A 14,685-nucleotide genomic window follows, 5' to 3' on the forward strand; every position below is an offset into this window, starting at 1 on the left:
GACAGTGAGAGTAACAGGAAATACTAGAATTATGGCACGCCACTAGTGTTAGCATTAATATCACTATTTGCTGCTAGTAATGAAGTGATGAAAGAATTGTCCCTGTTCCTGGTACAAAGCTGAAGTGTGCCGTCATTTGGGCTTTTGCAGTAACCTCCACCGTGGAATCGTGGCGAGGGCACTGCCTCAGTCCCACCGCGTCCTGTGTGAAGAGAGGCTCGCGTGGGTCGAGGTGGGTGATAGGGTAGCAGCGCAGCTTCAGCTTTCTCTCATTTTGGGGCCGTTTTGTGCAGTTGGGGGGTGCAGTTTGATGTTTGCAGTTTGAAGTGCACCCCACTTCAAAGCCAAAGCCAATGCATATGCCAATGGTTCAACGTGCCGAATGGTTCACCAAATTCAATCAAAATGTGGATTAAGAAATGAAATGCCACTGTGGGTTGCCCGGAGATGAACAGTTCTGCATTGTGTTTATCTTCTGGTTGGCAAAATTGAGCAAAACAGATAACATTTTGTCTAAAATAACACAATATGAACTTCTTAATGAACTGTTGTATAAGATGAGTATCACATTTGCACAAGTGCTGCAAGTACTTTATTCCCCCAACACCCCCACGCTTTACTCGTACTGCACAAAAATTGTTTCAGTAACATTGAATATTAAAGGGACTGATTATTGCAAATGCAGATCCCACTGAGTTCTGGTTAAATAATTTGTATTTACTTATTGTTAAGGTTTGCATATGGTGGTGTGTTCTTACAACGTACAAAACTACCAAATTTTGCTATAAGTTTGATTGCATCACATAATATAATTGCTGTTAATAGTGTTCATAGTCTGTTTGATTGACTTAATTGATTTTTCCGTACATTTCTGCCAAATGTACATAAACTGACAGTCACCACTGATAAGCAACTACCAAATATTGTAGACACTTAATTTTCTGTAAAGTTGCTTTGCAACAATTTGTAAAAATCGCTATACAAATGAACTTGAACTGAATTGTGTTCTTAATGACCGCTTTCCTAAAAAATATATGCTGTATCATTACGGTTAGGGTTATCCTGTTGATAACTGTTTTTTTTTTTTTTTTTTATTTATTATTATTATTTATTGTTTTGCTTATTTTATTTGATGCTGTAAAGCACATTGATCAGCTGCCACTGTTTTAATGGTGCTATACAAGTAAATTAAACTTGAACTTGAAACTTGATAATGTCATAGTCAAGATAAGCAGTGTTAGCTTTAGCTTCTGTATTAATAAAACACACATGTACACCCACGGTAAAAAGTTTGGACACACTGGGACTACATTTATTTATCATGGTCTGGAAAACCTTTTGATCTGGACGTTTCATAGAATAGTTTACCTAAAAATGTAAAGTCTGTCTGTATATAACCTCAGGTCATTCCTAACCAGCATGCATTTATATCTAAAATGAACACAAGAAAGCAGAGCTTTTTGAAGGAGTTTTAACATAGCTATGGCTGATTATACACAGGGCTTTTTGAGCAATGATGCCATCAATGGGCAACCAGGTGAGACACAGGGCCCACAACCAATCTAAAGTATCCAAAAATAAATTTGTTTACCATTCTCAATTGTAAAGTGCCCAAACAATGTTGCTTGGCTAAATTTATCAAAACATTGCCCCATGTGTCATCATATACAGTTCATAGAAACTGCATCTATCAAGCATGTCAAAAAAAAACAAACACCTATTCATATTATGTACCATATTTTTCGGACTATAAGTCGCACCCGAGTATAAGTCGCATCAGTCCAAAGCTACGTCATGACGAGGAAAAAACATGTATAAGTCGCACTGGACTATAAGTCGCATTCATTTAGAACCAAGAGAAGGGCGCGAGAGGGCGCTCTATGCTGCTCAGTGGTAGACTACAGGAGCACTGAGCAGCATAGAGCGCCATCTCATGGCTGTAGACGGTAATGCTTTCTCTTGGTTCATTTCTCTTGGTTCATGTCAAATTGATTTTGATAAATAAGTCGCACCTGACTAGGGCTGTCACTTTTAGTTCGAAAATCAATTCCACAATCGATCGGACCAACCAAAAAAAGTTTTGAAAATGAAAATAGGGAATCGATTTTAACCAAATTTGTACAGTATTAATTTTAAAATAATGAAGCAATTAAAAAATATAGATGTAACAAAACTCACAACCAAGCCGAAAAAGAAAATAAAGAATTCAGAGAGTGCAGTATGCATTGCGAAAGCTAGACAGAAAATACCAGCAATTTTACGCGCCTATAAGACCCATTGACGTCGAAAGCGACCTCTTATGCTGTGTCCACACGCGAATAGAGCATCTGGTGCGAATGATTTCAATGTTAAGTCAATGTAAAGACGTGTTTACGCACATCTGGAGGTCTCGCTGCGCGGTAGACGCGAATTTGCCTCATTCGCGCATCTAATTACAGGAGATTCGAGTTATGAAAAGGACCATTGCAAGCTGACAGCAATACCCCCACCTTGCGCAGCTGTACCCGAGTGTCCCTGGGACATCAGTGCGGTGGGAGCGCGTCTTCTTAACAGCTGGACATATAGTCCTCCGGACCCCGAAAATGTCGACTTGATTTCCTGTCCAATAAATTTGTAATGGCCCTAGCCTTTTTGCGCGTTTCATGCCTGCCTAGTGTCGGTTACGTTCAATTAAAACACACACACACACACACACACACACACACGGACTGTTCTCAAGTCCATTTAAAGTTTCATTTTTTAAACAGTTGTTTGAAATGGATTGAATCATTATTTAAAATAATCTTGGAGATTTTTGAAATGCCTAAATCATAAATGCAGCCGGGTTGAAGCCTGCAGTGATGTTTTCTTTTGTTATAGCAGCCGTCTATATATATTTATATAGCCGTGTACATATATTTTTTCGAGAATGTTGCACTCCGGTTGCTGTTTGTATTTCTGCCAGAAACTTCATGCCAATAAATAAGAAATGTTGCTGACTTGTGCGTTTCCAGTGGTCTCTTTACGTTCGTCTGTTATTTGACGTTGAAAAAGGAAACATCTTTTTTTAGACATGGAAAATCGATTTTACAATCGATTCAATGAACACTCTTAAAAATCGAAAATGATTTTTTGACAAAAGTGACAGCCCTACACCTGACTAGTCGCAGGAACAGCCAAACTATGAAAAAAAGTGTGACTTATAGTTGGGAAAATATGGTAACTAAACGTTTAGCACATTGATGGCAATGTAAGAGTATGATGGCTCTTTCCCTCCATTACCCAAAGATCTCAGTCACCTTTGGCTTGCTTACCGTAGACTATAAGAAATAAAGCATTTTTTTTTTCTCTGTTTTTCTATAATGTCAGTTAATGATCATATGAAGGTAGGTAAACATAAAATATTTTATTTTTATTAAGTGTTGTAATATTGCGGCTTAACTGATTTTTTTAAATTTCATATAATTTAATTAACTGTAAGCTTTATCTACTAACAAACCCACTGTAGTTCCCTCACAAACCCTAATTTGGTAAACCCTGAACTACATACAACATTAATCATGGCTTGCATGCCACACTGCAGACTTTGCCCAGAATATTCCTGAATTCAACAGAAAAAGATTGCCATTTCTAGTAACTGATGTCAATGCTGTATAAAGGTTTCATCATCACAGATAACGTAATTGTTTCTGGTGTGCCTTGTGGCTTGAGCTCAGTTTTAATTTAGGAATGTGCAGAGTGACTAAAGAGGAACAGACTCTAGAGATGAAAGATAACTTTGCTACTGAAATAAGGACTATATTATGTTCCAAGCTGTCCTCTCGCCACATCACATGACCAACCAAGGTCACACTTTGTGTGTCACAGGAACTGGTCAACAATTTTTGTTCAAATCGCTAACTACTACAGAGCATGAAGCATAATGAACCAAATTAAACCACGCTGCAAACCTCATAAGAGACGCTTACATTTTAACCTCAAACATCAGATGTAAAAAAACAACAGAAATCACACTGCTGCTTTGAAAAGTCCATACAATAAAAACAAAACCTACCATTAACCTAGGGTCAAAGCTATTTGATGAATGCACAAATAATTATACATGTGGGAGGAAGGTAATCATATTCAGTGTTAGTATAATACTATTAAAGGAACAATTATCCTTTTAGTCTACAGTAAATTATTGAAAGAAAACTGCTTGTTAAACGGAGTTATTTGATCTTTCCTCTTGACAAAGAAGAGTGAGCTTGACTTCAGCTGGCTAATGGACTGATCAATGTTTCAAGACAGTAAATGTAGCAATGGAACTCAAGAAATTATGCCGGTGCAACAATTAATCTTTCACACTATAGCCAAGAAAGTGCATTAACAAAATAAGGTCCATTTTGTTTCTTTGTTCAGTCCAAAATTAAAACCTTACATTTAAACCAAAAGGCTACACTGGAACTAACCAAACTAACACATGCTTTCGGGGCATGCATGAGAGAAACAAGCTGTATATATCAGCAACTATTAATAGTATATATTCGTCATTCAAAAGGAAAAAACCGAAACAAAGATTTACGAAATAAATGCAGATATAAGAAATGTAAACAAAGCAGTGCTTGCTTACCATTTTGAATATCAATAAAGTTAATAACTTTAATCATTTTAAGCAGCTCATGTTGTTATGAAAACATTTGCTTATTAGAATAACAGGGAAAGATCACGTTTAAACAGCCTTCTTTCAGTACTGCCTTCATTCACGTGCTTGTTTTAATCACTTTCTATTTAATTCTGTGGCACTGACTTGTTCGATAAACTGAACATCCAATCAGAGCTCTTTTCCTTGCATGTTGAATCAGGCAAACTGCCACTGATGTGAGCCCGACGAGAGCCGACGAGTGGAACAAACAAACTATCCCATCCGTTGCTTGCCATCGGCCCAATGATGGCCCAGGGTTTCCCACACATTGATTTATTTGTTGCAGACCGCCCCAAATAGATTTTCCAAAAGGCTTTGACTTCATTGAATAAACATGAGCACTACACGTTTCCAAATCCAAAAAACAATGTACAACTGGATTTAGAAAATTTTCCATTTCATTTTAATTTAATTTTGAATGTAATGCTTGATAAGGCAGTGTTTATGAGCAGCGCTGCATTGCAGCCGTTACCAGAGAAACCTCTCCCGCTCTTGAAGTGCCTCCTGTTGGCAGAAAATGAATTTGCATATATATGTATATATGGGGGTGGGGGAGTGCCACCACAAATAGAGTGTAAGGTTGTGGGAAACACTGATGGCCAATGGCCGATTGTCAGCTTGGTGTTTGCGGGGCTTAACAGACTAGTTACTGTACCTAAAGCAATGGCTGCTTTGTGTGTTTGACACCTGTCTTACTTTGGTTTACAATGGTCATTGAGGACTAAATTTAATCCCGGAAGATGAAAATAGCACAAAAAATGATCTATTATCAGTTTTCTCCAAAAATGTAAATTAATGGATGCTAACATTGTCTTCTATGATGTGCAACACAAACACCTCTGCTAAAATCAGCAAAGTAGTCTCATAATTCATGACACTTTAAGACATCTGCCCAATCAAACAAAGCTCCACTGTTCTCAACATGCAAACAAACTGACTCATCTGAATGAAGTGAACATGCTAGCATGTGAAAAAGAAAAAAAAAAATTCCATGGGATTTGCCTTTTGTGTAACAACCCAGAAATGACAGATGCCTTAAAAATAGTGGAGGGGCCCTCATGAAATAACCCATGCCAAGAGCTTTGTTGCCTTAACATGGGAAAAATCTTTGGTGTGTTGGTTATTTCAGGAAAGCTGAGCCAATGTTTATGTTTCTCTGAAACATGCAGAGATGTGGTGGTGTGAACAGCTTTCTTTGGACCGCCATCTCATGTGATTGATTCAAGAGAGAGATCCCCCTCCTAAACAACAACATTAAGTTTTCGGAGCTCCTATTCAACTGATGTGGCTGCCTCGTGTTATGTGACAATGTGAGCATTATGAAGAGAGAACTGGGTGAAGTCATAATGATCAGGCTGTGCTTCCCCCACTGTAACTAAAGCATTTCCCTTCCTCACTTCCTGTGAGCCCCCAGACTCTCAACATGTGCTCCACTTCCTGTTATTTTCTCTGAGATCCCCAACACCCTATTTGAGTCCAACTCAAAACGATTACCCTAGGGTCCAAAAGTCTCAGATTACATAAAAATGATTGGAATTCTAATTTATAACCACAAGTAAAGTTTTGGGATTTCAAAGAAATGTTACAACAAATTTTCATAAAATTTATAATAAATATTTCAGATTTTTGATTACAAAACTATCGAGTTGTTTGAATAAAATTAATCAAATGAGCCAATTAATTAAAAGAGAAATGCAGCTAATATAACTTGTAAATTATTTGTAAAAAATAATAATAATAATAAAAATAAGCATTTTCTTAGATGGTCTCAGACTTTTGAACCCCAGTGTATATAACTGTACAACCCCAGTGTATATAACTGTACAATGCAAACCTCAAAAGTTTCACAAGAGTGATCAGAACTGCAAAGACACCACCAATGCACTGTTCTGTGGTTAAAAATATTAAGTTGACGTTCCACCCACAACTGCTATATTTGACACCGTTTAACTTATTACCATTCATCTGTGTCAGCCACAAAAACAGATCTACCTCAATGAACTTCTGACTTAAAGTATGCCGGCACTACATTAGACAACATTTAAGATGACCATTACTTGCATACTAACATACAAAATATCCCATACTACTGCAAAATAATGGAGCTAGTATCAGTATAACAGTATTTGAAACATTAATTGGATCAATAATGATGAATTTAAACAACCCTGACAAGTCACGGCCAAGCAAACACTAGTCAATGATTTTAACTTGGTTTGGGAGAACTGGCTGGCCAAAAGCCAAAAGGTGACTTGTTACATTTGTTCTAGGGAAACTAAGTACAGCTGCCTCAGTTGTTTTCCCATGAGAAAAAAAAAAACACAGGTTATTTAAATAACATGTACTTCTACAACACACCCAAGATGATAAAAAAACTACCCTTCCCTGAAGAATTATTAGGAGTGAGAAACACTCAGCACACCACTGAGTTTTACATGTGAACAGCTCACAGCAGTCTGTTTCACACATTAAATCTGGCCAATCACACCTCTGCTTTGAACAATGCTGAACAGCAAAGGCCTCCACACCACCTCTTATCCATTTCTCCATTTCCTTTATAGGGCTTGGGCGCCGCGTTGCATTCTGGGACGTGGCAGTCCTTCTGGCAGCCTCGCGAATGTAAACATACATCAAGTCGAACGAGAAGAAGCAGAGTTAGGAGAAAGAGAAAAGATGGTAAAATCGTGAAAAGGTTGTGGGATTTATAGGGATACGCTAAATATGGATGCCAGGGATGTATGTGGACAAAATCGGCACTATTAACGGTTTGGATCCATATGAAATTCCCAACAAATAGTGGAGTACCGACGGAGACTTGTTGCCGCACTTTCCGGTCAAATATCCCGTTAGCTCTTCAATCGGACGTGTCAAGTCTCTGTGTTGTTGTCCTGTTGCTACTCCTTGTCCTTCCAGCGAAACAGCTGTTTTCAAAGCATCGTTTTGCTTACTTGAAAGCAACCTTAGCGTGATGTTGGGCTTTTTAAGATAGCGTGGTTGTTGTGAGAGCACGATTTCACGCCAATCTGTAACTAAAGTCACGTTAGACCTAGCTTCACAAATCGCTTAACGTTAGTTAATGCAGCAGTTTTGTAGTTCGAATTTTTTCAGCAGAGGGATAGCAACAAAAAGATGAATGTTGAAATTTCCCATATTTTGGATGAGTAACCCAAGAAATTTCCCTTATTTTCAATGTTGACTTAAGCTATATAAATGAATATTCAGATGTTATGGTCTCCGTGGTCGTGCCTCCAAGCAGGAAAGCAGTGTAAAGTTCCAATCCATTCTCATTTTATTTTCCCCATGGCGATTATATGTTGCGCTATTTACACCCCACAATACAGCAACGGTTTACCATGGTTGAAATAGATTTTTAATTAATCAAATTAAGACACACGGATGAGAGGAAGTATGTCTAAACACTGCGCAGTAGCCCGAGTAGCAGCAAAGGAGGCTGTCAACGTGGTGGCCATGCCAAGTAATGACGTCACGACGCCCAAGCCCTTTTAAAACAGGTAGATAATCACTTTTCAGGGACAGTGGCTTTCACAACAAACAGAGTGTATTTTCCTTTAGTCACTTACAGCATGACTACACGAGGACATGTTGTACCGATTGCCTGCACTAATCTGCACTCCGTTATGGTCCGTTACATAACAGCAGACAGGCTTATATTCTATTTTTGGAGTTTCATTCATTTGCAATGGAATTTAATGGAGGTAAACTTCCATTCAGTCTGTGCTCAGGAATGCCTTTTGAGGAAACGAGCTGGTATGCGAATTCCTCTTAAATGACTTCATCTGGTAGGCTAAGACCCACCTAAAAGACTACAGTAAAGACATTCATTCCATAAATACAAAACTCACATTATTTGACACTGTAAGTCGGGTGCAAAAAATAACAGACTAACAGAGCAGCAAACTTTAGACAGTCATGATCACATAAGAAAACTGAATCTTTACAGAACACTGTAAAGATTAGCCCCAGTGCATTATAGAAATCTAATGCTCTGTGATAAAGCTCAGCTTGCTCCAGGGGTTATAACCCTCCTCTAATCCAGCTCAGGACAGATTTTTCATAAGACCAGTGATGGATCTCATTCAAACAAACTTACATATTCAATGCTGGAATCTACTGACAACACATAAATTGTCTATAAATTGTGCCTACCCCCAATGGTTAAGCTACTTCACAATGAGGTCAACAGACCTGAGGGTTGCTATAGACATACACTTATGCATAACTGACTATTGTTTTTTTTTTTTTTTTTTTTTTTTATGTAAATGTAATGTAAATAAATAAATACATAAATAGTCACTGTATTTTGAAAGGGAGACAAATACAGTGTACACTTAATAATTAGTGGATGATTGATATTTATTATTTGATGGTTACCAATGATCGATATAAAGCCTTGCTTTAAAAATGCATGACAATAAATAAAAATGCATAATTTTTGCAGTAAATTCACTATAAATAAATGTTTTAATGAATCATTTTAAAAAGAAAATCTTGAAATAATTAATTAATTATAATTCATAGGTTATTTTTTTCTGTAATCTTATTGCATTATTTTTTCACAAATAATGAAATTGCTAAAAACATGAACAAAAAGCAAATAAACAAAGTGACCAAAAGCACACTCCGTAATCTGTAAAGTTTGATATAAAACTAAATACATTTCCCTAGGTAAAAGTGTTTACTTATAAATTACAGCAGTGCATATGGATCATAGCATGAGCAGGATGAGACATGACTCAAACTCACTTATACTTCTGACAGTTTCTAAAATTATTTTCCATGCATAATTTTATGCATAATTTCCATTTTTATTAAATCCAGACAGGTCAAATGAAACAGCAAAACCCAACTTTGTTAAGTTGATAGACACATCTACATTCTGTCACAAACAAAAGCTGACACTCAAATCACCAACTCCCACTGACGATGAATGAGCATCTGGTAGCTTCGTGGCAACTGTGGCAAGTAACTGTAAGTCTGACTTTAGGTCACTGCTTAAATATTTGATACGCATCATTCTATTTTAACAAGCCACAACCTATTTTGTTTAAAATATCTATATTTTATATACATAAATTGATTTGAACCACTTTTCACAAACATTGATACACTTCTGTGATAGCTCTTAACATTTGCTGAAAACCGCAGCATCAAGCCTAAGGTTACTTCACTCTGAAACCCCTCTTACCAGTCATTAAAAACTTTGTAAAATGAAGTATTATCCTGCCCTCCAGTCATGAAGCGCCACCCCACTTCAAACTGTGATAGAAAATGGAGCACTCATCTATCTCTTACAAATACTTTACTTTCCAATGAAATTCTAAAATAAACTAAAATCAAATTCGTCAATTTCACTGTTACAAATCTACTCAACAAACAAATACATTTCCTCCCTTTTACCATAATAGATGCAGAAGAAAAAGTTTTAGCTGAAAGAAAGCTAAAAAGACTGGATGATTTGACCACTCTTCTGGTTGATGACTTCCTCAATTTTGCAGAAAGCTATTTTGCAACAGCAGAAGTTTTGGACTTCATGTACGTAGATACGTTAGGCAACAGAGAACATGCCTGACACTAAATCAGCCACTGGGTAAGCAACAGTGAGATCACTAGTCTAAGAGAGAGTGACATCAGTGTTTAGGCCTGAAAATGTGTGTGCGCGTGTGTGTGTGTGTAAACCACAATATCCTCTTGCAGGGTTTCTGCAGGTACTTAAAAAGTCTTAAATTCAGTTATTTAAAATGTAAGGCCATAAAAAGTCTTAAAGAAAGTCTTAGTTATGATTCCAGGTCTTAAATTTGAGGATGGATTGGAAAGACAAGAATTGTGATATATATATATATAGCTCAATGTGCCGATTAAACCTTCAAAAGGTTATGATCTCATTGAATAAATATGAGCCATGTAGTGTCAAAGTCAGGTGCTGCACTCGTGTACTGCCATTCCCAGAAAAACGCTATATTTCTGATGTTCCATAAATGCCTCTTGGCAGCAAAGAATGAATTATCATTTTCAATAAGCCCTGCTGCTTTTGTTCAGACTAAAGTGAAAATCTGGATTGACAACAAGCACTATGTTAGGCTTTATAATTAACATAACAATTGATTGATATGTTTGACTCATCGAAAGGCTGAATCTCAAGGCTAACATGTGAATTTTATCATTTTATAAAAAAATAATTTCTGTTAAAACCTGTATCTGAACTGTAAATAATGCTTTTTGAGGCCAATATAACTAGCATAACATTTACACTTCTGTTAATAGGTTTTGCGTCAGTATGATTATTTTTGGAAAGAAATTAATAATTGTATTCTTCTAATAAGCATGCATTAATATTACAAAAATGTGGGAGTGCAGTTCTTAAACAAAAACTGAAATACTAAAGACTGTTGTTGAATTGCTTGCTGACTTGCTGTTTTAAACTACCACTTTTGAGATTTGAATCTTGCAGAACACTTGGAAATGTGCTGCCTGTGGCCCCCGGAAGAGAAGCACTATACTAGGAGACAAGATGAGGAGTGACAACTTCACAAGCCACACCCACTCCACTCATGTAGACTTCCTAGCCATTATGTGGGAATAAGAGGACCTAAACACCAACTAATCATAAACAAGTATAACAAAATGCCCATATTTCTCAGGCAGCCAGGGACACATAAGTTAGTTGTAGTACTACAGCTACAAATATGGCTATCAGAAAGTCTCCATCTGGCTCCCAAAGGCTTACATTCCACAAAGCAAATAGAGCTCATGAACGGATGGATTCCTGCAGCTCCCAAAAGAGCGCTGTCATTACGAAGCTAGTACAGGACACGCTCATTTGACTGGAGACAAGCTGTTAAGCAAAGTTACAATGCGTATGCGGATTACACAGACTTAAGACACTCATTCACCTCGCTTGATCTGGAACCCTACTGTGACGATAAGCTCTGTCCGAGACCTTACAAGATGACTAAATGATCTTGAGACAGCTTTGTTAAGTCTACAAGCATGGCCACAACTTTTAGGAAGCGAGGCAGTCTTGTAAAGTAATTAATGCATGAGGAGGCACCTTGAAATAGACTGTCCTACATCCAGTAACCAGAATTACATATTTAGAAGTCAACGCAAACGAATCCCAGGTCATTAAAGTGCAATATGAAATAAGAGAAGGCTGTGCAACAGTGATGAAGTAATCGGTTCCCCACAGGTATGACATATGGTAAAACTAAAACACCTGACTCTGTATCAGAGTTGACAAATACCTAACACGCATTTACTAACCAACTGTTCCATTACTACTGACACCTTTATTTAGACATTATATTTCTTAAAAATCAGATGACGCCACTGATCCGCTTGATACTGGACACAACAGACAAATAACTTCACATATCACATGGCCCTTCTTCGGCCCCAGGTCAGCAAGTCAGCAAGCTTTCCACAACATTTTAAAACTTTCAAAAAGGCAGCGACCAAGAACTGAAACAAACAGTTCTAGTTTCACTACTTAGCTTTTTAGGATAAGCGTAACCATCCATAAAGGTTCAGCACTATCACAAACACTACTCCAGACCCCAGTGACACTCACAGCGTGTTTTGACAGCACATTATCTCGAGGTTCAGGGTCCTGTGAAGTAATACACTGATAGCTTCAACAGCTCCACCAGAGAGTGCTGACTGAGCTGGTTAATCTTTGCAGTGAAAACATACTCCAGGTTTGAGAGAAACTTTGTAAATCGATAGAACAGAAATGGTTCAAATTCTTCACCGCTACAGTTATCTGGATGGACTCCAGAGATAGAAAAGCCCAGAAAAACTTCTGGCAGGGTCACTGCACAAAAAGGGGGCATTTTGTGTCCCTTAAGAACAAGTCTAATCAGTGACTTTAACAAAAACAAGCTGAGACCAGCTTCTACTATTTGTTATTATAGGCATTTCTCTTTAGCAAAAATGCAGGTTAATTTTACTTTCTCTTTCCATGAGAAATGTATTTTGTCCTGCCCCCATGGTTTTTTTTTTTTAATTCCCCCCCCCCCCATTTAGAACACATGCAACACCCATTTAGTTGTAAAATATCAAAAATAGTTTTGCATAACTAAAAAACAACAACAAATTGACTCTTGAAAATATAATGCATACCAGTTTTTTGTTTTTGCTTTCATCCTCACTGGATTTCTTTTTGGAGGGTTTATTTGGGTCGTCCCCTCCAGCTGCCTGCTGATCCATCTTCGGAATGAAACTTCACTTCAACAGTAACTTTGCTTAGTATTTCCCACGAGTTTGCAAACACTTTTCTTCAAAAATCACATTTCTTCAAAAGCCATGGCATCCATGAAGAAAGAAACAAAATAGGAGTTGGATCCTAAACTATTCCATGTACATATCCAGTGGAATATGATGTAACATCTGTGTATGAAGCGGTCCAAAAAATAAGGTGTGGTGAGATTCAGTCCAGTCCAAAACAGCTACTCAGAGTCTGAGGGTGGAAAAAACAAACCAGCGTGTTATAAATTACATTTCGAAAGTGGTTTGTAATGGCAAATGTATTAAGGTAGATTACGTGGAATAGCTAGAACAAAAGATAAAAAGCTATATATACATTTTCAGTTAAGAGCTTGTGAACTTTTGTCGACTTTAATACATCATTGTAGCATTTTAATCATCTGATGGCACACTTTTGTTATTTAGTAGCGTCAATTTAACAATGCGTTTAATAAATTAACGGAATTTCACACTCAATCAATTGCATAATAAGTCTACTGAAATATAAAGATATTTCCAACTCTTGTATAAAGTCAAATGGGGTCTGTGAGTTTTATACCAAATAGCATGACTGTTTATAAAATGAACACATAACTGATTTTATTCAAAGGAGAAATGACCGCTGCTATCCAGGCGGTACTTTCACACAGGAAACTGTTATTCCAGCGCTGTGTGGTTTAAAGAAAAAGTGTACAATAAAGGCATGGACTCTAAACGCCAAGTCTGCTTACATGGACATAGCGAATTAATATTAAACAGCCAAATACTCACGTAATAATACAGAAAACTCACAAAATCTCACCCAAGGCTTACGTACACAACCAAACGCACGAGCCAGGCCCACTATTGTCCCCGCCTATGGACGCTTCCAAATGCTCGCGAATAGTCACGTGGTATAAATATTTAGCACTGATTGGTCAGATTACGGTTACATCTGGATTTGGAAGGCGGGATTTCTTTCATGAGGCTGCCTGCTTAGGTTATACTGAAGAACTGACTGCTGTGTATGTGGATAGGCTTCAATCAGTGGAAAATCTATATTATTTGCACTGCAGCGCTAATCAATGCATTAGTGTAAAGTAGATATAATCGAAGGTGTTATAAAAAATTGCAATGTACTTATTTTTTTCTGGAATATACGTTATATTTATATTTTGTTTTCTACATTTTATATTTATTTTAATAATGTCTTACATTATTAAACTGACTTTATGTATAACTGGTAATGCATTTATCTAATTTGCATATGACACAAGCTTGGCACAGGTTTGGAACAGCTTGAGTGTGAATAAATGATGACATTTTTTAAATAATTAATAATAATTTCCGTTTAATAATTTTGCAAACGGTTTAATGTTTTTCTTTTCTTGCAAAATGTGAAAAATGTGTGATGATTTATTTAGAATTCCCCTAAAAAAAAATAAAAAATCCTTAAAATATTGATGCATATTTCACACCCAACATAAAACAAAATAAGCGCATAGTAATCATGCTCTCCATTTCTGTACATGAGAACTCTAAGACGAATCACAGAAGTACATCTTGTGTTCAGTAATTCCAAGTGCTTATCAACTTATCAACCAACAACACATTTGTGCATATTACACATAACTTGGAAAGAGATGCAGTAATTCACAGGCAAGAATTCATACTTAATTTTTGCAGGACATTCCACATAGTTATATCCAGTTTTAATTGCTTTAAAACATAGATTATTACCCACAATGTACAAAACAAGAAATAAAAACCTGAAACATTTG

The 14,685-nt window shown here is 36.9% G+C and overlaps 1 protein-coding gene across 8 annotated transcripts in view; it reads right to left on the bottom strand.

Moving 5' to 3' along the window:
* Positions 1–13,795, bottom strand: part of diaph2 (diaphanous-related formin 2) — a 381,616-nt gene extending 367,821 nt beyond the window's left edge. For 5 of the 8 annotated variants that reach the window (XM_026280884.1, XM_026280883.1, XM_026280886.1 and 2 more), the window contains exons 1-2: positions 13,697–13,784; positions 12,803–13,139 (exon numbers count right to left, since the gene is read on the bottom strand). In XM_026280884.1, the coding sequence (XP_026136669.1) occupies positions 12,803–12,889 (87 nt within the window). In that variant the 5' untranslated portion in view covers positions 12,890–13,139; positions 13,697–13,784. Of the gene's footprint in view, positions 1–12,251; positions 12,643–12,802; positions 13,140–13,696 lie in introns of those variants that run through there. The other 3 variants (XM_026280881.1, XM_026280882.1, XM_026280887.1) reach the window with 3 other exon arrangements.
* Between the last annotated feature and the right edge of the window lie 890 nt (positions 13,796–14,685).

Source organism: Carassius auratus, chromosome 14 (assembly GCF_003368295.1).
Source record: "Carassius auratus strain Wakin chromosome 14, ASM336829v1, whole genome shotgun sequence".
Classification (NCBI taxonomy): domain Eukaryota; kingdom Metazoa; phylum Chordata; class Actinopteri; order Cypriniformes; family Cyprinidae; genus Carassius; species Carassius auratus.